The 23573-nt window shown below is 43.9% G+C and overlaps 4 protein-coding genes across 10 annotated transcripts; 3 read left to right on the forward strand and 1 right to left on the reverse strand.

The window, feature by feature from the left end:
- Positions 1–51: 51 nt before the first annotated feature.
- On the reverse strand, positions 52–10206 carry LOC6499488 (protein winged eye). Of its 5 annotated transcripts, none has more exons than XM_001954491.4 (11): positions 9032–10206; positions 8815–8961; positions 6290–6409; positions 6028–6144; positions 3593–5741; positions 2953–3538; positions 2641–2896; positions 1876–2471; positions 1501–1680; positions 1248–1409; positions 52–1180 (listed from the first exon to the last, which is right to left on the reverse strand). In XM_001954491.4, exons 1-11 carry the CDS (start codon positions 9474–9476, stop codon positions 911–913), a joined length of 5028 nt encoding a protein of 1675 aa, XP_001954527.1. In that variant the 5' UTR covers positions 9477–10206; the 3' UTR covers positions 52–910. The 5 variants fall into 5 exon arrangements, with proteins under 5 accessions (XP_001954527.1, XP_014766104.1, XP_014766105.1 ...); XM_014910618.3 differs by having other exon boundaries at positions 1876–2444; positions 3593–5774; XM_014910619.3 differs by having other exon boundaries at positions 3593–5774.
- Positions 10207–10447: 241 nt separating this feature from the next.
- Positions 10448–13022, forward strand: LOC6501085 (PAX-interacting protein 1). 2 transcript variants are annotated; one of them, XM_001954492.4, is made up of 5 exons: positions 10448–10705; positions 10761–10871; positions 10934–11154; positions 11318–11466; positions 11692–13022. In XM_001954492.4, exons 1-5 carry the CDS (start codon positions 10592–10594, stop codon positions 11937–11939), a joined length of 843 nt encoding a protein of 280 aa, XP_001954528.1. In that variant the 5' UTR covers positions 10448–10591; the 3' UTR covers positions 11940–13022. The 2 variants fall into 2 exon arrangements, with proteins under 2 accessions (XP_001954528.1, XP_014766886.1); XM_014911400.3 differs by having other exon boundaries at positions 10449–10705; positions 12623–13022.
- A 220-nt stretch (positions 13023–13242) lies between these two features.
- Positions 13243–15226, forward strand: LOC6501087. Of its 2 annotated transcripts, none has more exons than XM_001954494.4 (5): positions 13243–13483; positions 13926–14089; positions 14146–14236; positions 14296–14414; positions 14471–15226. In XM_001954494.4, coding segments are annotated over exons 1-5 (513 nt in total). In that variant the 5' UTR covers positions 13243–13481; the 3' UTR covers positions 14608–15226. The 2 variants fall into 2 exon arrangements, with proteins under 2 accessions (XP_001954530.2, XP_032305852.1); XM_032449961.2 differs by having other exon boundaries at positions 13252–13323.
- Positions 15227–15363: 137 nt separating this feature from the next.
- On the forward strand, positions 15364–23403 carry LOC6501088 (Fanconi anemia group D2 protein). The gene is made up of 14 exons (XM_001954495.4): positions 15364–15558; positions 15621–16375; positions 16442–16583; positions 16649–16717; positions 16784–16974; positions 17033–17105; positions 17172–17341; positions 17401–17888; positions 17950–18148; positions 18207–18329; positions 18388–19415; positions 19477–19701; positions 19762–19981; positions 20041–23403. Exons 1-14 carry the CDS (start codon positions 15484–15486, stop codon positions 20708–20710), a joined length of 4428 nt encoding a protein of 1475 aa, XP_001954531.1. The 5' UTR covers positions 15364–15483; the 3' UTR covers positions 20711–23403.
- Positions 23404–23573: the final 170 nt, after the last annotated feature.

Consider the following 23573-nt stretch of genomic DNA (forward strand, 5'->3'; position numbering starts at 1 on the left):
TACTCCCAAAATGAAAAAGATTTTAGGAAAAGGAAACAACAGGGGGAGGAGTTTCAATATATCCGGCAAGTTTATTGATGTACATAATTAAAGATAGGTTTGATTTATACTTTGCTGTTCTTCTTGAATAAACGAGCTGTAAATATTCAACACACACAATTTTCTTGATCTCTCTCTTATTTATCATCTATACTTATTCTGTCCTCTGTACACATCAACATCTGGTTTTGTTTTGCTATCACATTGAATTGTTACATTTATAGTAGTAGTTGCTGCATTCTGCCTGCTTAAAATCTTTAAAACACGTTTTAAATTTCATCTGAAACATGCTGGTATACACGTACAGTAACAAGTGTATCCCATCGTATCCGTATCTATCCGATCTGTATCTTTATCTGTATCTATAGCTGGGGCTCTAAATATCTGGACTGTGTTGATTTTGGGTGATTGGTTGTGTCTTGTATTGTGTTGTGTTTGAAGGTAGTAGGGGATATAAGAAGCACACATTTCTTTTGTAAAGTTTGCTGAACTTTGAGTGAATCAACTTTGTCGTCATCAACGCGCATATTTTTAGTTTTCTTTCTCTTTTTTGTTTTTACTTTTTTACAAAATTACACATAAAATTGCTTGCGCTTCACGTAACTACACATTAATTTAGTGGTTGTTGCTTAGTTCCTTTTTCTCTCTCTCGTTATAACGCTTCATGTCCTTTTTTTTACATTAAAATTTTGTTTATGTTGTTTCCGAAATACATAATACGTTTAAAATATATAGAAATAATATTTGTATACATATAGGTATATATCTGCTCCGTCCGATCTCGTTTAGTAAAATATATGTATAATGTATATATATTGTATATATATAGATCTGTATGCACTATACCTAACCGCGCCTATTCTCTTTCCGCTTAATCCTCGGTAGTAGTTGTTGTAGTAGTAGTATTTGTATCCTGCAGCTCTTCGAGAGTTGGAATATCGTCTTGTAGTTTTAGCACTTGTAACCTTGGGTTATAGTGCCCGGCTAAATAATATGTATCATTGTTATCGTATATGGATTGATATTGCTTCGAATCGGCACCGAATTTGTCAAAGTAGCTGCCGAACTGCAGCACCTCGCACCGATGCGAAATGGTCTGGACATCGTTCTCATCCTCGTGCGGCGACTCGAACAGAGCACCCTTCGGAAAAACAGTAACATTTTATTAAGAAATATTCTTGCGGAAAAGTGGCATAGTTCATGCTTACCGGATATTTTAACTTTGGACAGCCGGTCGTCTCCTCCGGATGGTAAAACCACGCCACTCGCACCACCTTGTTACCCGTGGTAGTCTCCCACATGGACTCAATTCGCCCAATATAGGGACGATCTGGCCTGCCCGTCGACAGAAATACTGCACTGTCCCCGACCTAATTTTTTTTGTATTTTCGATACAACAAAATATAATTGGAGAGCCATTAAAGGACCATTTCAGAAAGAATATAATTGCAAGCAACGTACCGTTATAGTTTCCTTTCCCCTTTTGATTGTTTTGTAAAATTGCTTTCTGGCACGTCCTTTGACGCCCGCCTTCCTGTAGGCGGTGCCACACCAACCCCAGAGCTGTCGCTCCGGCAGGAAGGCAGCTATTTTGCTGCTTCCCTTGGAGTTGTTATGTTCAACCAGATCCTCCCCCTTGGCCTGCGATGCGAGAAATGAAAATTTAATTAATCTGAACCCTTCGAAACTCTGTCGAAATTGTGGTTAAATATTGAGATTGGTTTTTGAAAACATTTCAGCCCAAAATTGGGGTGACTTTCGTAAATTATTGTTTCTGCATTTTAATTCATAAATTATGCATGAATTGAAGTTGTTTTATATTGCATATTTACGTACCTCGTCGGATATCTCCGACATCAGATTGGATGCGGTTTCCTCCTCCATATCCAACTGCTCTGTTTTGACTTTCACCTCCACCTTGACGCGGTTGGTGGCCGGGACTGTGGCTGGAGTCAACTCTGCCGCAGGAGCCTCTGGAATTTCCTGAGCTGCCGCTGGGAAATCTGGCAGGGCCACCTGTTGTTCCGGCTCCTCACTGCCATTCTTGCGGTGGTGCTTCTTGTGCTTTTTGCGCTTCTTGTGCTTGTGATGCTTGCGGGCTGCATCCTCCGCAACCACGCCATCGCCGTTGACAGCTGGATCAGTTCCACCATTGATGGATGTGGCAAGATTGGCTCCATTCTGCGACTTGGACATTTTCTTGAGGCTCTTTTTCAGGCGCTTCTTTTCGCTGCGCTGCGTAAACAGCTCCATGGTGGCGGCTAGCGAGGTGGTGTTGTCGCTGCTCATGCCCAGGCTGTGGTGACTGTGCGAGTCTTCGCAGCCGGGCACACTTAATTGCTCCTGGGAGGAGCCGGCAATGCCACTCTCACCGCTCCGCAGAGGCCCGCGCTTCTGCTTGCCTACTGAGTAGAGGGGATTATCGTTGTACTCTGTTCCGGTTAGGTTGGTTGGGATTGATGGTGGTTTGGAAAGGAGTAAGGAGAAATAAAGAAACACTTAAATAAGGAAACACACACGAATAACATATGATAGGATGAATGGAGTGGATGGACCAAGCTAGTGTTTCATCCACATAGTGACAATGGAGAGGATACACACCAGCTATGGGATAATCGCTGAGCAGCAGACGGATGTTCTGTAAGCGGATCCTGCCGCTGTCGCCGTCATCGAACTCCACGCTCACAAAGTCTGGCGCTGTTGTGGCTGCATTCCCCGAACTGACTGCTCCCTCCACGGTATGCTCCGACTCAATAGCACGTCCCGGATAGAGGCAGCGGTATTGCTGACTCCAATAGGCACATAACCGCGTGCCGACAGGAACACTATCTACGCTCTTGGGCGCCACTTCGAGAATCTGAAACTCAACAGGTTAATGTGGTTTTCTTTTGGCTAAAATAAGATCTTTATTACCGTATCCTTGAGTATATCCTCACGCGACATCACATGCGACTTATTGCCTCTCTCTCCATCCAGCGTTATGGAGTATACGTCTGGAGGTCGCAGTGGTTTCATCACACCAGCATAGAACAAGCCACCCATGTCGGTTAGGACACGGGTCTCGTCCCGATACAGGTGCTCGCTTGTCAGCTGTAGCTCTCTATCGATACCGCAAACCCGCCTTTTCGCCTCCGGAGCGGATGTCGGCTGCTCTCCAGATCCAATGCCAGCGGCACTGGCCTTCAGCTTTCGCTGTTTGCGCGTTGCAGAGCCCGCCTGTTTTGACGACGGAGAACCAGACGTTGATGGGGTGGTTAGAGAGGAGGTAGTTGGCGCATTAGATGCAGCTGCATCCAGGGCACTGGGCTCGAGGACGAACGACGAGGTACTGGGCGAGCTGCTGCTGATTGGCAAGGAATTGGGCTCAGACGTGGGCTGCTGCTGGGACGGTGGTGGGGGAAACGAATGCGTCTTCTCCGGAAAGCGCAAGAAGCTGGAAGCCTGAAGATTACTGCTCGAGAACTTGGGAAACTTGTAGTCGCGCAGCGGAGATGAGGTCCTTAAATAATGATATTATATTAAGTGAACTAGCAACTGCAATATCCCAACTCACCCAAGAACGCTGGACAATGTGGATCCGAGCGTCAATTGCGGTTGTTGGAGCGTCGGGGCTGGGTGCACCGGTGGCTGCACTACCGCCAGTTGAAGTTGTAGTTGCTGCTGCTGCTTGGAGCACTTCTTCTTCTTCTTGTGCTTCGAAATCTCATCCAGCTTGCGTTTCTTTTTACGGTACTGTCGCGTGATGGCAGCCAACTGCATCCGCATATTATTATCCATTATGCTGAATACCTCCTGGCCGAAGCGCTGCGCATAGCTGGGATCAATAGACCCGAGGGCGCTGCGCAGCTCCGCCTGCAGTTGCTCGTCCTGCAGGTCCACATCCTCGTCCGCGGACAGCTGCCTCTCCTGGCGACTGCTGCTGTGGCGCCGCTTCTTTTTGCTCTTCTTGCTGCAGCGGGCGGACTTTCGACTGTCGCTGCCCGAGGACTTGGAATGTTTGTGCTTCTTACGCTTAACGGGGGTCAGGTCGGCAACAGCTCCTGCTGCGATGGATGCGGAGGACGTGGAGGGTAGCTCGATGCCCTGCATCGAGGGAAACCCTGGGGAGCTCAATGGCAGCTGAAAGGAGGACGTGGACGAGGGGAAGACGGATCCCGACTGAATTCCAAAGCCAAAACAGGACTTCGGCTCCAGCCCCGGTGGCGTCGTCGCATTCGCTGCTAGAGCCTGCGGCGTGGGAGTGGGAGTTCTGGAAGAGGGCGTAGCAAAGAGGCTGCTGCCCTGCACCACCTCCTCCTGGATACGCTGCTCCGCCAGAGCGCACAACAACTTCAGCCCTCCAAGTGGCTCCGGAGTGGGCGCAGGCGGATTCATTTGCAGGACAGGAGGTGGAGGAGGTGATGGCGGCGTAGATTCCTCCGGCTGTAGCTGGGGCTCCACATGGTCCACCGGCTCCTTCTTGACCCGCACCAGCGGCGTGCTATTGGTGCTGATGTTGGAGAGCAGCTCCAAGCCGGTAAGATCCTCGGGAACAGCTTGAGAAGGTGGAATCGTTTCATGGTTATCCGGGGGAGTCTGCTCAGCTGACTCCGCCTGGCTGGCACTGGGTATGTCACTGGGTTCCGTCTGGGTATGGCACTCGTTCGGTATCGTCTGGGTATGGCTGTTTTCACTGGGCTTGGTCAGTTCCAAGGGCTGGCTCAGGGAGGGGGCACTGGAAATGGCGTCTATAGTAGTCTCCTGCTGTTTCAGGCCAGTACACGGAGCCGGAATGCTCTCATCTTCGCTGCAGACCGGCGTATCCGTCTGAATATTCACATCCTGCATCTGCGGCCCTATCGCCGTGTTCCCGGCAATCTCCGCCAGTCGCGGAGGCGTCTGTGGCGTCAACGGAGCATGCAGCTTGAAGTTGAGGGCTGCCTCGTCGGGCATCGTTGTGGCAGCAGGCAGATCGCCACTGGCGCCGTGCATCGAGAGATTCAGCAACGCTGGTGTGGGCGTGGCCACCGGGCCTGCCTGGAAGAGCGGATGTGGCGTTGTCTGAGGCAACACCGTAGGTTCCATGGTGGCCGAGGTAGGCGGCGTGGGCAGGCGCATTAGGTTGAGAGCCTGCTCCTTGTCTCGCGCAGCTTCCAACGGCACCAAGGGAGGCAGGGCCAGGGGCAACGGCGGTTGTGCTGAATAGTCCTCCAGCTTCATGTGTGGTACCGGCGGCAGGAGGAGCGATCCCATTGCGGAGGGCACACTGACGAAGCGGGAACTGCTGGCACTGAGACTGCTGGTGGAACTCATACTGCTGGCCGCGTTCGAGGTGTTTGTCACGCCCGATCCCGCCGCCAGACTTAGGTTGATGGTTGAGTTGGTGGTGGTGGTGCTGGTCTGCTGATTACTGTGGTGGCACAGCGTGGAGCTGCCGGTAGCCGTGGCCGTGGCCGCTGCCGCCAGGTAAAGCTGCAAGGGGGACGCGTACGAGGACGTGGTGCCCAGAGTCTGGTGGCTGCCCATCGAGGGGAATATAAAGTTGGGCAGGTTGGGCAGATTGGACAGACTGGTCAGGTTCGGCTGCGACGGCTGCAACGAGGCGGCGGCGGCGGCGGCAGCTGCAGCGGCAGCGGCGGAAGGACCTCCGGCCGTGGGCGCTTGGGGAATATAGGCCGAGGGCCAGACGAAGGCCGCCGCAGCCGCTGCCTGCTGGAACGGATCTGTGGGCGTTAAGAGGGGAAAATTTGATATGCCTGGTGTGCATATGGACGTGGTAGCGATTCAGTTTAGTCGGAGATTCGAGATTGAAGATTGGAGTTTGGTGTTTGGATTGGTATTGGTGTTGGTGTTGGTGGAGGGTGTGGGAGGGAGAGAAGCGCAGTTGTAAAAGCATGAATTAGTTTGGTTTTGGCGAAATCATATTAGCCTAGGACACCTAGGACGTTGCTGGCATGCGGAGTGCGAATGTAAAGGAATATGACGGAGATCATCCTCTGGCTCACTTACCGAGCGCTGCTGGGGCTGCCGGCAGGAGGACCACCGGTCCACGGCTAGCCTCCCGGGAGTACTGCAGGCCCACCGTGGCGGGCGACATGGAAATCACTGATTCAATGGGTAATGCATCTACAAAACAAAGCAACGGAAAAGAGAGAACCAAATAGAGTGTGGGAGACGGTGTGGACTGAGCTCGGGTGGCTCGTTTAATTGGTTTTTAGGCTGTGGGCTATGACGATGACAATATGGGTCGGGGGGTTACTATCTCACTCACTTGGATACTGCCAAAATGTGGAGGGTGCTCGGTTCAGGGCCAGCTCCTCGGCGGTGGTGCTGCCGGTGGTCATCAGGTCGCCGTTGCCCGTAAAGTACAGATTGCCGCAACTGGTGGCTCCTGCAACGATTCAGAAAACAGAGTTCATTTAATTATTCCACATTTTCGATCCATTAATATACATTAAAATCCTTTTATGGCCCGATGCCAACCTTTCCGCTCGACGTTCGTTTGTTTAATAAATTTTCTGGCCTCTGCTGCGAGTGAGCGGGTGTGTTACTTCAGATGTAAGCGATGATGTGTATGTATACGTAAAATATTGCAGTGTCCTTGAACTATGCATTTGGTCACCGCGCGTGCCTCCCAACCACCCACCATCAGCCACCCACCTACCCATAGAACAGAGCACATAGCACATCACACATCAGCCAGTACATCCGGACATCTGATTGTGAATCAGAATCCGAGTCAGAATCCAGTCCAGAATCAGTACCATAGTAACCCACCACTTACCTACCACCTTTCCGGCCCTGCGGCCAGATAATTTTACAAAAATTCGATTAAGCCGTACGTGCTGCTCTGTAATTGCATTACATTAAGGGATCGGTTCCATTGGTTCCAAGGCATTCCACCCTACACCCCAGAAGTATGCAGTTAAAGAAGTTGCGGAAATGAATGACAAGTACTGGGATGTGCCAGGGCTCCCATATCTAAACGCAATTAATGATACGTCTTCTGACAAGTGAGTTGTTCGGGGAAACTTCCCCGCAAACGTTTATAAATAGCATGAAAAAAACAATAACGAAAGAAGATGCCATATGGTCGCAAACCCAAACCATTCCATCGTGTCATGTTGCCATCCCGTCCCGTCCCTTCCTGGCCGGCCTGACATGTCCCGTTTACGGTTCTAGTCCTCTGTTAGATCCGGTTTCCACAACTCCGTGAAACCAGTCGAGCGCAGCATCACCGTTAGCATCCCTTGCGGCTACAGGAGCCCCGCAGCTCTCGCTGCTCCCCAGGATGTAGCGACGCACCACCTTCGGCGAGCAACAGCTACGCTAACTTGTCTGCGTCTGAAACCACCCACCCAACACACGAGCACCAACCATGAGTAATCCGCCTTTGGGTCCGCCTCCTCCTTAAAGCTTCGCCGGAGCGTGATAACAAAAGTCGAAGCCGACGACGTCGACGATGCCCTATTCTTGGACGGAGCATGACTAAGCCGGAAACTTTTCCATTTTTGGTTCTTGAATTTAAAACTTCTGGCTTTCGTCCGAGAATTTCCAAAAGCGGCCTAACCGCAAGAATTCCCGATAATGAATGTATGAAAGTTTGCCAAAATCAAGACATTAACAAAGTTCTTGTTTTCTTACTCGAATTGGATGGAGAGACCCGGCTTGAGAAGTGCGTCAGGAATTTATCAGCAAACCCATTTCATTGAAATTCCATTTCATCACATCAAAGCGAGAAGAATCAATATTTTCCTTTCAATAAACTAGTTGATTCAAAAAGGTTTTTCTTTGGGATTAGCAGTATCTTTGGGACTTCATCCCCTGATCTGGGCAATCTTCAATAGCTTTTAAAGCTTTTTTAATCCTAAAAAAACATATGACATATTTCCAAAGCATTGAAACAAAATCGGGGAAAGCAATTAACACCAATTAGTGCCACGTTGATGCATAAATCGAAAATCAGAATCAGAATCAGTTCAAGGCAACAAACAGAGCACCAACCAGCGAAAACCCACCCTCTAACCCACTAGCCCTCTTACCCTCTAAAATGTAAACAGATTTCACGAAGCCTGACCTGATCGGACAGAGTACACCCAAGTCGACCAAACCCTCCCTGCTCCCTGCCCGAAATCGCAATGTGTTTCACTTTCGTTTTATTTCCGCCAGAGGACTTCATACGATTTACCACCGGTTTCCTTATATTTATGTGCGTCCTGTGCGCGATGCCGGCAAGGGGCGACTCGTTTCAAATTGAAGTCGAATCGCACGATTCGGTGGCTGTCACAACACCGACAGCCGCACAACAGGCGGCCATCATATGATTCCTGTGCTCTCAACTCTGACTCTGCTCTGGTCTGCTTTGGGGTGTATGCGGCGGACACCCTCGCCGTGCTTGCTGCTCCTCCGCTCTGACTCACTGCCGGAATTCTTTTAGTGTTCAACGTTTGCAGGCAATCTTATTAGTGGCATAATTGAACGGCGTCCACGTCCTGGCATTATAAGCATCGTAAAGACGCCCCTGGGGACGCGGCCTGACGTTCGTTAGCGGCACACAAATCTGGACACTTAAATTGAATTAGAAGTCGCCCGAAAACCATTTAGACGTGGCTAGTAACTGGCGCAGGAATATTTAAAGCCCAAATAACATAAAACTTTAAATCATAGTTCAGAAAGCCAACAAACCCCTGGCTAGAATACGATCCCAATTATAAATAATACTTAATATTATTATTATTATACAGGACAAAAGATAAACACTTCAGAAGCCATCGAATATTTCCATCCCTGACTCACCGAGGTCTGCGACTCGTATGCCAAAGCAGTTCATGTCCTTGTTGAGTGGTGGCTGCAGCGGAAGAGTGGCAGGAGGGTTTAGCGCTGGCACTAGGGCTTCCTGCGGCCGTTTCCTAGCCACGGCGATGCCAATGGGCACGGAGTTGTCTGGGGGAGGAAGAGAAGTGATTTTGGTTAGAAGCGTCACCGGACCGGAAAGTGCGGGGCGGAAACCTACTTGAGGACTTCTCCAGGTCTGTAACCTTCGGCGATGGCGCCTCGATCTTGACGAGAGTAGTAAGGGTGGACGAAGACATGGTCTTGGAAGTGGCCGACGCTGTGACCGACCCCTGAAGATGGGGCTGTGACGGATGGGCCGCCTGATGCGGCGATTGCTGCTGATGGCAATTGTTGGAACTAATCTCTGACACCTGGCAGGGTTCCCGTTTTATCTGCACAAAGGTGTACGAGGAGTTGGTCTGCTGCTGATGGTGGTGACCCGCTGAGTAGCCACCGAACTGGTCCAATTGCAGGTGGTGGTGCGGGGTGCCAGCTACAGAAATAGCTCCCGCCTGGGTGGCTCCCGTTGTGGGCACCAGGAACGTGGCGGTGGTCGTGGCGCTCAAGACATCGGCGGCTGCGGCGGCGGCACTGCTGCTGGCGCTGGCATTGAAGGCGGCCATTGGACGATCCTCGAGATCTTCACCAGATCTAGACGCTGACGGGGCTGCTAACTAGAGTCGCGACTCTGGGTGGGGGGCCTGCCGCATCGCTGGCGCCCCGAAAAACGGGGGTGGGAGATATTATGATGCGGCGCAGATATTGCCTGCCCGTTCACATATATCTCAACTATATCTATATCTACGCGTATTTTTATACGTCCATTATCCGCTCACACACACACACACACTAGCACTACCACTAACACTAACACCAGCACACGCACACAGTCTACATTTTTACAGGTTTTCGCTGCCTCTCGCGGATGCAACATTCAGTTTTGGATTCCTCGCGTCTGGCCCATAAACAAATGACATAATCCAAGCGACGCGACCTGCACAGGCTGTATCCAAAGCACGAGCTCCTGGGTTTGGAATGTTTCCAATTCGATCTGGAAGATTTCAGAGGCGGCGGAGGTGGAAGCGGAGGCAGAGGCGAAGGCGCGATGTTGCGTTTTTTATAGCTTTATGCGTGCTCCGTGTCACGTTTTCTCCGCTGTGATCGCTATCACTGTACTTGAATTTTTTTGGCAATGGGTAGAACTCTCTCCCTATATTGTTTATTTTTATTTGCGAATTAGAAATTCCTGGAGGAAAGTCTAAAAAAGAGTAATTGTTATCTGATTCCGAGATTCAGTTCAGTTGAACTAATTCCGAGTTGCAGTGCTGCCAGATCGCCAGCACTTTTTTCAACACTGAACTCCTTGATCCATTCACAGTGTTTGCCATTGCCAGCCCTGACCATTCAAAATATCGATAGTTTTCGAATTGGTTGTTTTTGAATTATTCCTCCGTTTTCCTAAATCAAATATATACATAAACTAAAAATACATTAAAAATTAAACCTTATACTCATCAGTTAATTAATAAAACACTTTAGTTACTTCTATTTTCTCTTATCTGAACTAATGCGAAACGATGTTTTGGCACCTGTGAATCAGCTGTCGCTCGCTGTGAATGGCTAAAGGTGAAAGAAGAAGAAGAAGCTGCGATTTGTGTACGTGTGTGTTTTGAGTTAGCGACGTGGTGATTACCACGGAACCGATCCGATCCGATCCCCGATAGAAATCAGCACTTCCATGGAGATGCGCGTTCCGCACCAGCCAGCAGCCCTGCTGCTACCTCTCATCCTGATCCTCGTCGGCTCCACGAGCGGGCAACGCGTAGCTCCCGGCGTTAATCCGCAGCACTATGTAAGTTCCATCCATCTGGGAGTAGGGAGTTATTTAATCTTTGTGTCTTTTCCAGCAACAAGTTCCGCAGCAGGTGCCCCAGCACCATCCGCCACCACCACCGCAACATCAGCAGCAATACCAGCAACAGGTCCATTCGGCTCCCGGAGTGCCGCCCGTGCAATATGTAAGTATAAAGTAGGACTCGCTGCCCTCCAAGGTCTCTAATGGCAAAAATGGAATCCGCAGCAATATGAACAGGTGCCAGTGCAGCAGCAGCAGCAACCGGTGCAATATCAGCAAGTTCCTGTGCAACAGCAGCAGCATCAGCAGCCGCCAGTCCACCAGCCCCAGCAGCAACAAGTGCACCAACAGCAGCAACAGGTTCACCAACAGGCACATGCCGGTGGCCACCACCATGGCCAGCCGCAGCAAGTGCTGAACACCGGAAACATCCAGCAAGAGCGAGCGTAAGTATTTGGGTATCTTATCACCGACACTGCCAATCATAATCTATCACAGAAGCTTTGTTTTAATCTCCGGAGTCATAAATTAGAGACCATGTCATAGAGGGTCTCAATATAACATTTATTTTATCTTTGCCAATAAATACATAAATCTTTCACTTTTTAGTCATATCCAAGAGCACATGCAGGTGCCCATCGATACGAGCAAAATGTCTGAGGCTGAGTTGCAGTTCCATTATTTCAAGATGCACGACTCCGACAACAACAACAAGCTAGACGGCTGCGAGCTGATCAAGTCTCTGATCCATTGGCACGGTAAGTCCCACCTGATATCTGCTTAGACGAATGGTTGTCCCTTTTCTAGTCCAATTTTTTGTTCTTGTTATGTCCTTTTGTTTGCGTCTTGTTTGACCCGAAATTCTGTTCTACCTCTTTGCATATGCGTTACTAAATGGGTCTGTTTCCGGTGTTGGTTGTGGTCATGCTCGATCCTCATGCTAATCCATCTCGCATCCGCCATAACAACTCATTGTGGTGCAGAGCAAGGCAGCAAGGAGCAGCCGAACGGCGACAAGCCGCATGTTGAGGAGAAGGTCTTCTCCGACGAGGAGCTGGTTGCCCTCATCGATCCCATCCTTCAGATGGACGACACCTCCCGTGACGGCTACATTGATTATCCCGAGTTCATCAAGGCCCAGCAGAAGGCGGCCGAGAAGCAGCAACAGCAGCAGCAACAACAACAGCAGCAGCAACAGCAGCCGCAACAACATCAGCAGCCTATTCATTAGTAGACCCCTAGATCCGTTTAGTTCGCACACATAACCAAGTCCTGGTCCTTGTGATGGTTCACACATACTCCTGCTTTGTTCCCAACACATCATGAAATTACGTCGACGTTGTAAGCGGTTTTAGCGCAGTCCCTAAAATCTAGTTGAACCAATTTTACTTAACTTGCTGCAAGCATTCCATCGGAGAACATCATTGAACAAATTGAAACCAATCCTTCCAAGAACTTTTCCAAAAGCTACCCATTTCGAATAGTGAACACGAATCTCAAGTGGTTTGTGCAATTTCAACTGCTTTGTTCGTTTTTTGTTTTCCATTGTCATAATTTTAGTTACTTTCGATATAAAATAATTTTTAAGCGCAACTAGAGAGCAGCAACAAAAACAGACTGATTGTTTAAACGTTTGTTTTTTACAAAAAAAAGCGAGAAAATTACGCAAAAAAATGAATCGAAGAAAGCCCCAACTAAGTGAAAACCTTTTTGAAACTGAAACATTCAATTTGTAAGTAAAAACCGATTTTGTGAATAAAGTCAAATCCAAATCGTAGAAAGTCGAATCTATTTTCTTCCAAGTAGACTTGAAGGCTTTACATTTTGTGGTGATAGTGGCTTTCGACTAATATAATCATTGCTAAGTGAGAGTGACTTATACATTAAGTGTCATCCCATTAATTAATTTTTCAGTCAAAGAGGCTCCAGGGAATCCAGACGAGGTGCACGTGGAACACGGAGAGGAGCACAAGGCTGGCTCGGTTTACACGGATAAAGCCCTAGAGGAAACCATCGACTATGTCCTGAAGTCGATGGACCTGAACAACGATGGCTTTGTGGACTGGGCCGAGTACCGAAAGACTGAGGCGAATGTTGGCAAGGACTAGACCAGTTGAAGTCCTTAGAGAGCCGTAGAACTTGACAATTGTTGACATATTTTATCCTTTTTCTAATCCATTCTGATCTGAGCCACCTTGGTGATTTCTATATATCGCATAAATTATAGCCATAAAAGATCACATGAATCAAAGTTGTTTTGAGCCTTTTATACTTTTGCAAATAAAATGAAAATAAAAATCTATTTTTATATGAATTTTTGTCAACTTTTTTAATATTTTCTAAAAATTATTAGAAAAGTGTCCTTTATTTGATTCTGAACCCAAACATACAAAAAAGCTCCAGTAAGCACAGAAAAGCTAAATGCTGCCTTTGAAACTTTCTTATCCGTTAACCATACCCGATTCGAACATGCGTAACCGATTGGGAGAGCCCATAATGCCTCTCTAGAACGAACCGGAAAAAGCTTTCCATCCGAGAGTGACAATATTCGATGGAGGAGTGGAAAAATGAGTCCGGAGCTCTCACTCGGTGCCGAACTAAAAACTGAATGGAAGGTACTCACAAAATTTGTGGCGTGAAAATAATAACAATCCCACCTAGCTGCAGCATAAAATAGGTTTCGTGGGATTAAAGAGTGCCACGCTCAAGTATTACGCATACGCCGCGTGTGACGGCGGTCGAGTTTGCTAATTAGCTCGCAATTTTCTGCAAAATGTAAGCAAATTTTCATAAAAATAAATCCACTCACACACCAAAGTGCAGGCGTGTACGATAATTATGGATCGCCTTCTTGCCGGCCCCGGGGCCACGAATGGCGTTGCTCGGGCGACCCAGCCGGCGGTGATTATAGAAAATAAACAACCCGGATGGGTGGCCCGCGGAAGACTCCAATTGGACCACATCCACGTGGTCGCGTGCAGCGGGGAATTACGCTCTACAAATATTTGCCGTTGCCGTTGCACAAATGGCAAGCGTGCCGAGCATAGTGTTGTATCGATTTTGCCCAGCTGTGGGAGAAGGGGTGGGCTCAGCGAGGACTTCCTTCCGATTGCGATTCACAGCGGCCGATAAGCCGGCAGGACATGCCACAACTCAGTTGCTCGTTTCTACTCATTCGAGGACCTCTATTAAATCCGTCCTTAATTATGTTTTCTAGGGCGGCCATACAGACATCGGGTGGACGCCCCCGGGAGCGGCTCCTTTACGCCTTCCGGGGTTGGATTGCCTTTGTAGCCTTCATGGATCTGGGCACGGCATTCCGGAGCTATATAGAGCGCCGCAGCTTCCTGGGCGACCACAGTGACACTCAGTTTATCGAAGGTGAGGAGAAACGCTTACCTTTTGTACATATTTTAAAGTGTGTATGCAATTTCCAGGTGACTACACCATATCCCGCATTATCGGCATGTACTGCCTCCTCAAAGCCATCGCCCTCGTCCACTGCACCCTCTACATCCACTACAGACCGTAAGTACATTATCCCCTGGAATGCAGGTGTTGCAAAGTATTTAATTACCATTTTTTAGGGTTGTGAGCATGGGTGGCTGCTCCCTGGCTTTAACCATGGTTTTTTACGCCACCGAAGCCCTCTATTTTCGCTCCAGCAGCATTAACTTTTACGTGATCTTCCCATGTGTACTGAACAGTAAGTAAATTTTTAATATTTTAACTAAAAAAACTTTAAATACATCTCTTTTCCAGCTATCACCCTTCTGGGCTTGATTTATATACCAAAACGACTGCGGCTCTGGGAGCCCAACATGGATCTCGATGATGAAAACTCGCAGCTCTTAAAGCAAATGACTGGCTTCAAAAGGCGGCGTGCGAAAAAACAATAATTTAATTTCTAAGATGGACAACCGGACGAGGTGGAGCAGCACAGTATTGCCGAGGCAACGCATTAGTCTCACATTGGACTGAATTGGTGTGATAGAAGTGACATCAAGTTCATCATTATAATTAATAGCAATACTGAAAACAACGCCAAATTAGTGATTTTCTATACGAATTAGATACGAACGAGGCAATGAATTGAAAGTCTCTTAATAAGTCAATTCCCGTCATAATCACTTCAAGACATATGTTGAACTTCCTTTTTATGAAAATATATCCATAGAGTTTTACGGCACAATAGAGTTATGGCACTTTTAAAAGTTAAAAATCGATATTAGGAATCATTCGAAACTATCAGAATTAGCACCCGAGTTAAATAATTAAAATGAAAAGGCTTTAACTTTACAAATTAAGTTTATAATCATCATATTTAGTGTTACGTTGGATATTTCCATTAAATATTGACAATTTTGGAACATGCTTCCGCTCTTAAAATTAAGCGACCACCTAGTTGAACATTTTATACTCATCACATATGAATACCATTAATAAAAGTATAGGAACAATAATAGTTTTATACGCATTATGTAGAATATGTTTGAATAAAAATTTGAATAATCGCAATGCTCAAATAATCTTTATTATTGATTTTTACTGTTTTATTTCTTATAGTTTTCTACTACAAGTATTGATTCACAATTTTAAAATTACCGCCAAATATAATGTTTGGTGGTTCCGAAAACTGGTTCCTTGACTAAGTCCTTTCAACAATAGTTCATCGATTACATCCGTTGTGCCATCTCTATTAGCCGCTCTGAACCCGCCACAATTTTGTTTTGTTTGTTTTTTTGTGATATTGTCCTGTTGAATAGCCTTAAAATATGTATCGAAAACAAAGGAAACGACCCCAGAGGGCCCTCAATCCAATTGATGAGAACACCACAATCAAGATACCCGTAATTGCTGTAAACGCATTATATTAATGCCAATACTGAAACGATATGAATGTTTATTTCAGCGCAAGGGCGACAACACTACGAATATCTCTCTGGAATCCAATTCTGGAGAAAGCGAAGAGAATATCCCTCAATCACAGGAGCACACGCAGCGGTTTCTTTCGCAGCATAGCGTCATTCTGGCCGCAACTTTGGGTCGCACTCAGTCCTCCGGCAAACTCCCTTTGTCCCTCTCCCGGCAGCCAAACAACTTCTTTGAGCTTGTTCTTACTCGAGCGGGTGTCCAGCTGGACCATGGTGAAAGTCTGATCCTGGCCTGTGACCACGTCACAATTGTGGCTAAGCTACGGGAAATATTCTTGACTGCAACGTCCTATTCCGACAAATTGGAAACCTTTAAAACTGGACTGAAAGCAGCTTTGGCGCCAAGGTCGAAACTGGTGCAGAAACTCCTCTCTGGCTGCACTGTAGATGCTGCTGGAGAGGAGCAGATCTACCAGTCACAGAACAGCATGTTTATGAACTTCCTAATGATAGACTTTCTACGGGAGCCCTGCCTGGAAGTGCTCCTGAACCAAGTCGAGGAGGTGGCAACGGCGGATAGAGTTGTCACCGGGAAAGCTGCCATTTCGTTACCCCTATTGCCGCTAATGCTGTCTCAGTTGCGGTACCTTACTGCTTCGCACAAGGTGGAGATCTATCCTCGCATCGAGGGCATCTTTAACAGGGCCACGGCCTCGGCCAAGCTGGACATTATTGCGAATGCTGAACTGGTGCTGGATGCCAGCAAGCACGACGAATTTGTTAATCTTCTAATGTGAGTGAAGTTTTCCAAAACCTTAATCCCTTCACTACAGTTTTAACTATAATTCTATGCCTGCAGAATTACGTATTCAAGTACAGTGGAACTCTTTCACATGACTACTCTGCACACTCTTGGTAACCTATCGCTTTCTGAAAGCCTACAGACAAAGTTACGCAGGCGTATTTTTGAATATGCCACAAGTGGCGACTGCTCCGATACGGTAACCATGAAGTTTTAGATAAATATACCTTTTATTTAAAATATATTCTTCCGCTTATGTTATAGACCTTGTCACATCTTGTTAAACTTTTGTTGAACAGTTTAAAGTTAGACACAGATGAAAGTGTGCGAGAGGTATAGTAAAATTATATAAAAACATATAAGATTCTCCAATAACCAGCTTATTTAAACTAATCGCAGTTGGTCAACACGCTTCGGGATATATTTAATTGGAGACACATGAATTATAAAGAAAATAGCTCTCCATTGGTAAATGATAAAAAGTCACAACTAGAACTGTTCGGCTTTGTGGAACTTGGGCTAATCCGATCTAAGAAGTTTTATCAAATGTGGCAGAAAACTATTGCTGGCTTGCCTGCCGACCACTTTAGGTAAGATTGCGTGCTCGTTTTAGTTTTGGATTCTCATTTAAAGAAACTATTCTATTAGCTCTTTGGATCTGATCGTGCTATTATTGTTGATACACGTTAATGAAGACCATTCATTGTATATAGAAAATATTGTAAGTATTTAAATTGAAAGACTTACACATATATGTATTAAACTAAATATTTTATGCCATTGTTAGATTCGTCGGCGAGTTAAGATCGAGCACATCACAGTGAACATTTTGGAGGAGGTAAAATTTCACTACTCCCATGTTTTGGAGCAGCACATAAGCACTCTAATGAATATCCTGCACGACTTTATGCGGGAGAAGAACAAAATTGTTTCTGACTTTGCCAAGTCTTCTTACAGGTAAGTTTGAAAAGAAAAGAATCAAACTTTTATGAAATACTCATAATAGTTTATTTCAGTATATTGTTTAAGATCTTTAGCTCTATTCAAAAGAATATTTTGAAAAAGCTACTAGAACTTACATGCGACAAGTCATCACAACACCTTACGACCATGGCACTGGAGCTGCTTCGCGAGTTGCAGCGAAAGAGCACTAAAGATGTTCAAAACTGTGCTCCACTTCTGCTTCCAATGCTTGACCGGCTCAGTGATTTCACTCTAACGCAGACCCGATTGGCCATGGACCTGCTCTGCCATGTAGCCTTTCCAGATCCTAAACAATCGGGATGCCTGCAGCTTCAGGAGCAAATCGATATGATAGTAAAGAAGCAACTGATTAACTCAACTGATCGCGTTAAGAAGCAGGGCATCATAGGATGTGTCCAACTTATCGATGCAATGGCTCGAATCGAGGAGGAATCTATGGATGATAACGATTCCCTTGCGAGTGTGGATAATGTGGATGCATTGCCTGCAGGACGAGTCAAAGTGGCTGCCAACTTTATAAGTAATTAAAGGGAATTCTTATTGTTATTAATATAATAGGTTTTTATTATATTACCCAACAGCTAGAACTGAGGCTTCAATTGGAAATTGTCCCGAGTCTTTAGCCCTTTTCTACGAAGAGCTTGCAACTGTTTTTAGTCTTCGATTCGATGGAAGTTTCGCCTGTGACTTGGACAAGCAATTCATTGCTTGGGCCTGTGATGTGATGACGTTTCGTTTTCAGGCCAGCTTTGTCACAGGAGACCATGCAGAGGCGATTAAGTAACAAACATTATAACTACAATTTTACACAACTTACATAAAACTCAATAATTTCTAGGGGCATTCAACTGGATTATCAGTTGAACATCAACGAACTTGACGAAAAGAACGCTGAATCTGAATCGGAAGTCCTCAGTATTGGCATAAATATATCCAAACTGGTTTTGTCGCCCAACTCGAAGTATTTTTATTTCCAATTATTATTTTACCACTTCCTAACATTGACTTTCTTATTTCAGAGCATACGACTCCGTTCATGTCCTGGCTCCTTTGTTCAATTTTGTGAAAGTACTGACAAATCGTCGGCATCATTACAGCTTAGAGCACATTAATGCCTTGCTGGGCTGTGCTATTGTACTGCCTTCTTTCTTCAAGGACGAAAACTATCTGGCCATTTTTGACAACTTTGACGGGGATCAGCAGACAGATATATTGAACATATACTTTCATACGGTGAACTGGATTCGAGTGACAATCAGTGCCTTTTCATCGCAGCGCGAAGAAGCCACTCGACGGCGGGTTCTTCTGCGCCTCTTTGAACTGATCCAAATCGAGCAGAGGATCAAGCCTCTTTTGGCACGAGCGCCATCCGACTATAGGGCTCCATCCTACCAGTTTCTTACCAACGCAAAGCAACCTGTTACTCACCAGAAGCGACAAGTGGGAAAGACTGGAGCCAAAGCTAACTCGACTGCCATCGATCCGGACGCTACTGTAAACCAAACTACCATCGCGGACTATACAATCAAAGTGGCTGCCTGCAAGACCGTCAAAACCAAGATTGACTTCGAACAAATGTATGGACCGAAGGAACGATTCAGACCCATGGAAGTGGGCATCATTATGTTGTTGGTGGAGCAAAAGTTTATTTTAAATTACCCACTTGAAGATGAGCAAGTGGGCGAGTTTTTGGGACTTTCAGAACTGCGCTTTCTTCTGGAGGACATTGTGCAGAAACTGGAAGCTGCAGTCAAGGGTCAGCAGGACCCCACGGACACGGACAGTCTTAGACCTCATCTGGCTAAGCCAGAGGATTTTATTTATGACTTACTGCCGTGCCTGCTAGAGGTTAATAATCACCTCAAGACTCTGGCAGATTCAATTGACGAAGAGCTTACAAAAGTGGGCCACGTCTACAGCAATCTGGATTTGTTCAAGGATAGGTTCAATTACATAAAAACTTGTTTCGGGCTGTGCATCCGTCTGTTTGCTCTTTACTTTTCCTGGAACGAATGGACCGACAAGTCCCAAGCTAAACGGCTTCATAGTAAGAGTTTACACTTTCCAAAACCATCACATATTTTTTATAAAACTCAAAACCTTTGCAGAATTATTGTTGAAGCTACAACCCCAAGATCAGCAGAAAAGATGTGAAAAGAAAACTATTGCACAGTTGGCTACACTGACTTTCGAATACTTTATAAAGTATGAGAAGTCGGTATTAAATCTTAGTACGGCAGTTCAGCTACATCGATTGCTGTGCAGTTTGTTGAAAGTTCGAAGTATGCAGGACCCGGCTAGGCAGCCTAGACTCGAACAGGCCGAAGAGACGAGTAAGCAAGGGTTGTACAATTTTTAAAGAATTATAGTATTATTCACCTTTTACATTTAAGGACTACTGTGTGACAAGTTCCTGCGACGTAAATGGTTCCATTTTTCTGGCACTTTGGATAAGGGTGCACAGTGTAATATATATTTGGACGAAATAATCAAAGGATTCTTTAAAAACTCCACCTTTAAACGGCAAAATGAGCTCCTTTGTGAGCTGATTAAAGAATGCAATATTCTCAACACAAAGGACAAAGCTCTGAATTCATTTCCTAATTTTAAAAAGTAAGAACCTGTTTTTGTCCAACAGGTACAAGAATGATATTTTATTTTTTTTTTTGCAGGGCTAACTTTCCATTGCTGTTTCGTGGCCTCTGCGAAGTGTTAATCCACTCGCTTAGTGCTCAAGTCAGCGTTAGAAGCGAAGGAGATCGCCTCAAGTTGTGGGAGTCCACGGTGAATCTGCTTAATGGTTTGCTGAGAATTGTACAGCTGGTAGAGCAGCCACGAAACTTTGGACTGTTTATTAAACATTCACAACTATTCCTGAAGCTTTTGCTCCAACATGGTATGACCGTGCTTGAGTCTATTGTGCGGGAAGATCCAGAAAGGCTAACCAAGTTCCTACATGAGCTGCAAAAAGTCACTAGGTTCTTGCATCAACTGTGCTGTCATTCCAAGTTTATAAAAAACACAGCCATTATCAGTTATATTCCTTCTCTCCGAGAGACAATAGAAACGCTAGTCTTCCGGGTGAAGGCACTACTGGCTGCCAACAACTGCCACTCCGCCTTCCATATGGGAAATATGGTTAATAAGGACCTGCACGGCGACTCCATAATTACGCCAGTTGGCTCTTTCGTTGGCGACCAGAATAGCGACGAGGAAATACCTGAGGATGATGCCAGCGTGGATGAGACTGTCTTGAGCGATGAAATAACAGCGGTTAGCGTCGGGGCAAGGCCCAGTGATGATAGACGGAGCAAATCATCCTCACGCAGCAAATGTTTCTAAATACTCTGAGAATTTCCCCTGAAATATACATTTCCTATGCGACAAAAAAGCCAAAGTGTTTTATTAAACCTATGATTGAGCAGAAGACAGTGTTTGCATTCTTTATTTATTTCATTTTTTTATTATCTGGATGCAATTTTATTTAATTTTCGTATTACAAATAATAACAAATGTATGTATATCAAATATTTTAGTACAATATGCTTCTTCTCTCACTTTTATTTTCTTCGTTAACAATAATTGTTTATTAAGACGTAAAAGTTGTTCTCTCCTCCCTCACATTCGGCCTTCTACGATGAATTCTGATTGATTTATTATTTAATTTCCATTTGTTATTTTTATTTTGTAATAATTGGCGACGTTACGTTCACGGTTTATGAATCCCTCTCATACGTGTGGTATGTATGCAAATGTTTTCATTATCAATAGGTAGTTATAAAATTGTTCTTTTTTTTTAAATGAATCAATTATAAAATGATTAAATATAATTAAAAGCAAAGAAAACACACACAAACTATAAATTTAATAGTAAAAAATAAAAGTGTTTCAAGCAAAGATAAGTCTAACGTGTGTGCATGTCTGAAACAGATATTGTCCTTGGTACAAAACGTGGTTTATACTTTTTTAATATTTTTGTTGTAAACAAAAGAAAAAATCTTGGAGAAAGTTTCCAAGGCGCCTAGGTCCTTGCATCCACTGCCATTGTCCTGCATCTTTCTTTACAAACAGTTGCGCTTGCCGATCTTAAGCCGATTCTTGAAATATACATGGTTTTTGGATTTGGATTGCTGAAAAGGTTTCAAGAAGTAAATTTGGAATAGGTCGAATTGGTTTGTATATTTCAATTTACAATGCGATCGTGTTTTGATTTATTAATTTTTATTCTTTTCTTTATTTGCCAATTTTTCAAAACTTAAAACATTTTACACAAATTAATTTTAAAAATTTTTAATACGTACGCAGTCTGTTTAAAAGTAAAGTTAGATTATACACTCCTACGCCTACATATACATTATATACTCATATATATATATTTATAAAGAAAGATATATATATTTATTGTATATATAGATTTAGTAATTATGATTAAATCTTGCCTTTGCATCATCACAATTCATGTAAAGTTTTTCATTTTTTTCGCTCAGTTTCCATGCGCAGTTTGCAATTTGGTTGTCCACTTTGCTTTCTTTCTTTCATGATACTTCTGACTTAATTTTGTAGATTTTTTTCTGTTTTTGTTGTTTGTTGTTAAATTAAATTATTGTGTTGCTTTTGTTTTCTTGTTTCAAAATTGTTCAAATTTACACACGTATACAGTTATCGTTATTGTTATTAGATCAAAGTTCAATTTTGCTTGCGCTCCTCTTCACAGATACACAAAAATTGTAAACCAATTAAACAGCTAAACAAATTAGTACGTTAAGTATTTAACATTAATGCTTTATGTTAGATCGTAAAAATATTTTGCTAAAAATTAATATTCATAGTTTAATATATATATATAACATACTATTGAAAACTTAAGCGCACAAACAAAACTAAATATTCAAATTAAAAACTAATTTTGCCAAACGTTTTTGCTTTCCCGAAAATATTAAAACAAAAATTACAATTACAATATTTAACACAATTAGGGGGTAGATAGGTAGGGGATTTTGGTTTTTGAGAGGCGGGTATTGGATCTCAAGAAAAATTTTTAGGGCTTCCAAAAAAAAATCATAATCATTTCGAAAGTAACGGCACATAGTTTTGTAAAAAATTTCGATATCTTAGTTTTTGAAACGACCAAATCGATAAACTTTAACGGATTGTGTAACAGCTTTCCAATTGGTTTATAGATTTAGTTTAGTTTTTAGTTTACAATAGAAAAAACACATTAACAATAAAAACTTACAAATTAAATTACAAATTTAAAACAATATAAAATCAGTACAGTTATCGAATTAAACAAATCGTTAAAATTAATTATATTTATATATTTGCAATTTTAATTGGGTTCAAAGGTATTAAGTCACCAAATATGTGGAAATTTCTAAGGCAAAAAAATCAAAAATTTTGCATGCAAAAAGACGCGGCGTTAAAGAATTTCAATTACTTCAATTCACTTCCTTATAAAATTAATTAATTTGTTGTGTTTGTGTGTGTTTAAAGAAAAAAAAAATGATAAAAGTTTACAATTACATATTTCTCCCTTTTCTTTTTCGAAGGCAACAATCGGTTGCGTGAAATGCTCTCAATAAGAAACGTAAAATATTCAAGAAAAACTCACGAGGGAACTTATCAAAAAATTAAATACAAAAAAAATGGGTAAATATTTTAGCAATTTTTCTTCGTTTGTTGTTGTTTGTTATATTGTAGTTAGAAAATGGCGCACACTCCTCTCATCCTCTACAACGACAGTTTACTTTACTTTAATAATTATGTGTATATGTTTGTGTGAGTGTATGTGAGTGTTACTAAATTTAAGCTTAACTATGGTCATTTAGAATTTGTTGTATATATTCTCTTATTGTTTGTAGCTAATATATTATGTATTTAAAGTTCTTTGCTGGTTTGCAAATTTTGCGCAAGTTTTAATGTTATTTTTAATTTTTTTTTTTCTTTTACTTTAGGCAACTGCTTGGTGTGTGTGTGTGTGTCTGTTTATGTGTATTTTTAAATTTAAAAAAAGTTATTGTTTTTAGGCTTATGCTGAACAATGTTCATAGATACGTTTTAAAACACACGCGTCCTTCATCAACTGCCAACAGTTTGTATTTTGCTTTATACTTGAGTTCGAAATTGGAAGTATTCATTCGTTAGTTTAAAACTAATCTATATTTTTCATTATTTTTATTTTATTTAATTTATATATATTAATTAA

Source organism: Drosophila ananassae, chromosome 2L (genome assembly GCF_017639315.1).
Source record: "Drosophila ananassae strain 14024-0371.13 chromosome 2L, ASM1763931v2, whole genome shotgun sequence".
NCBI lineage: Eukaryota > Metazoa > Arthropoda > Insecta > Diptera > Drosophilidae > Drosophila > Drosophila ananassae.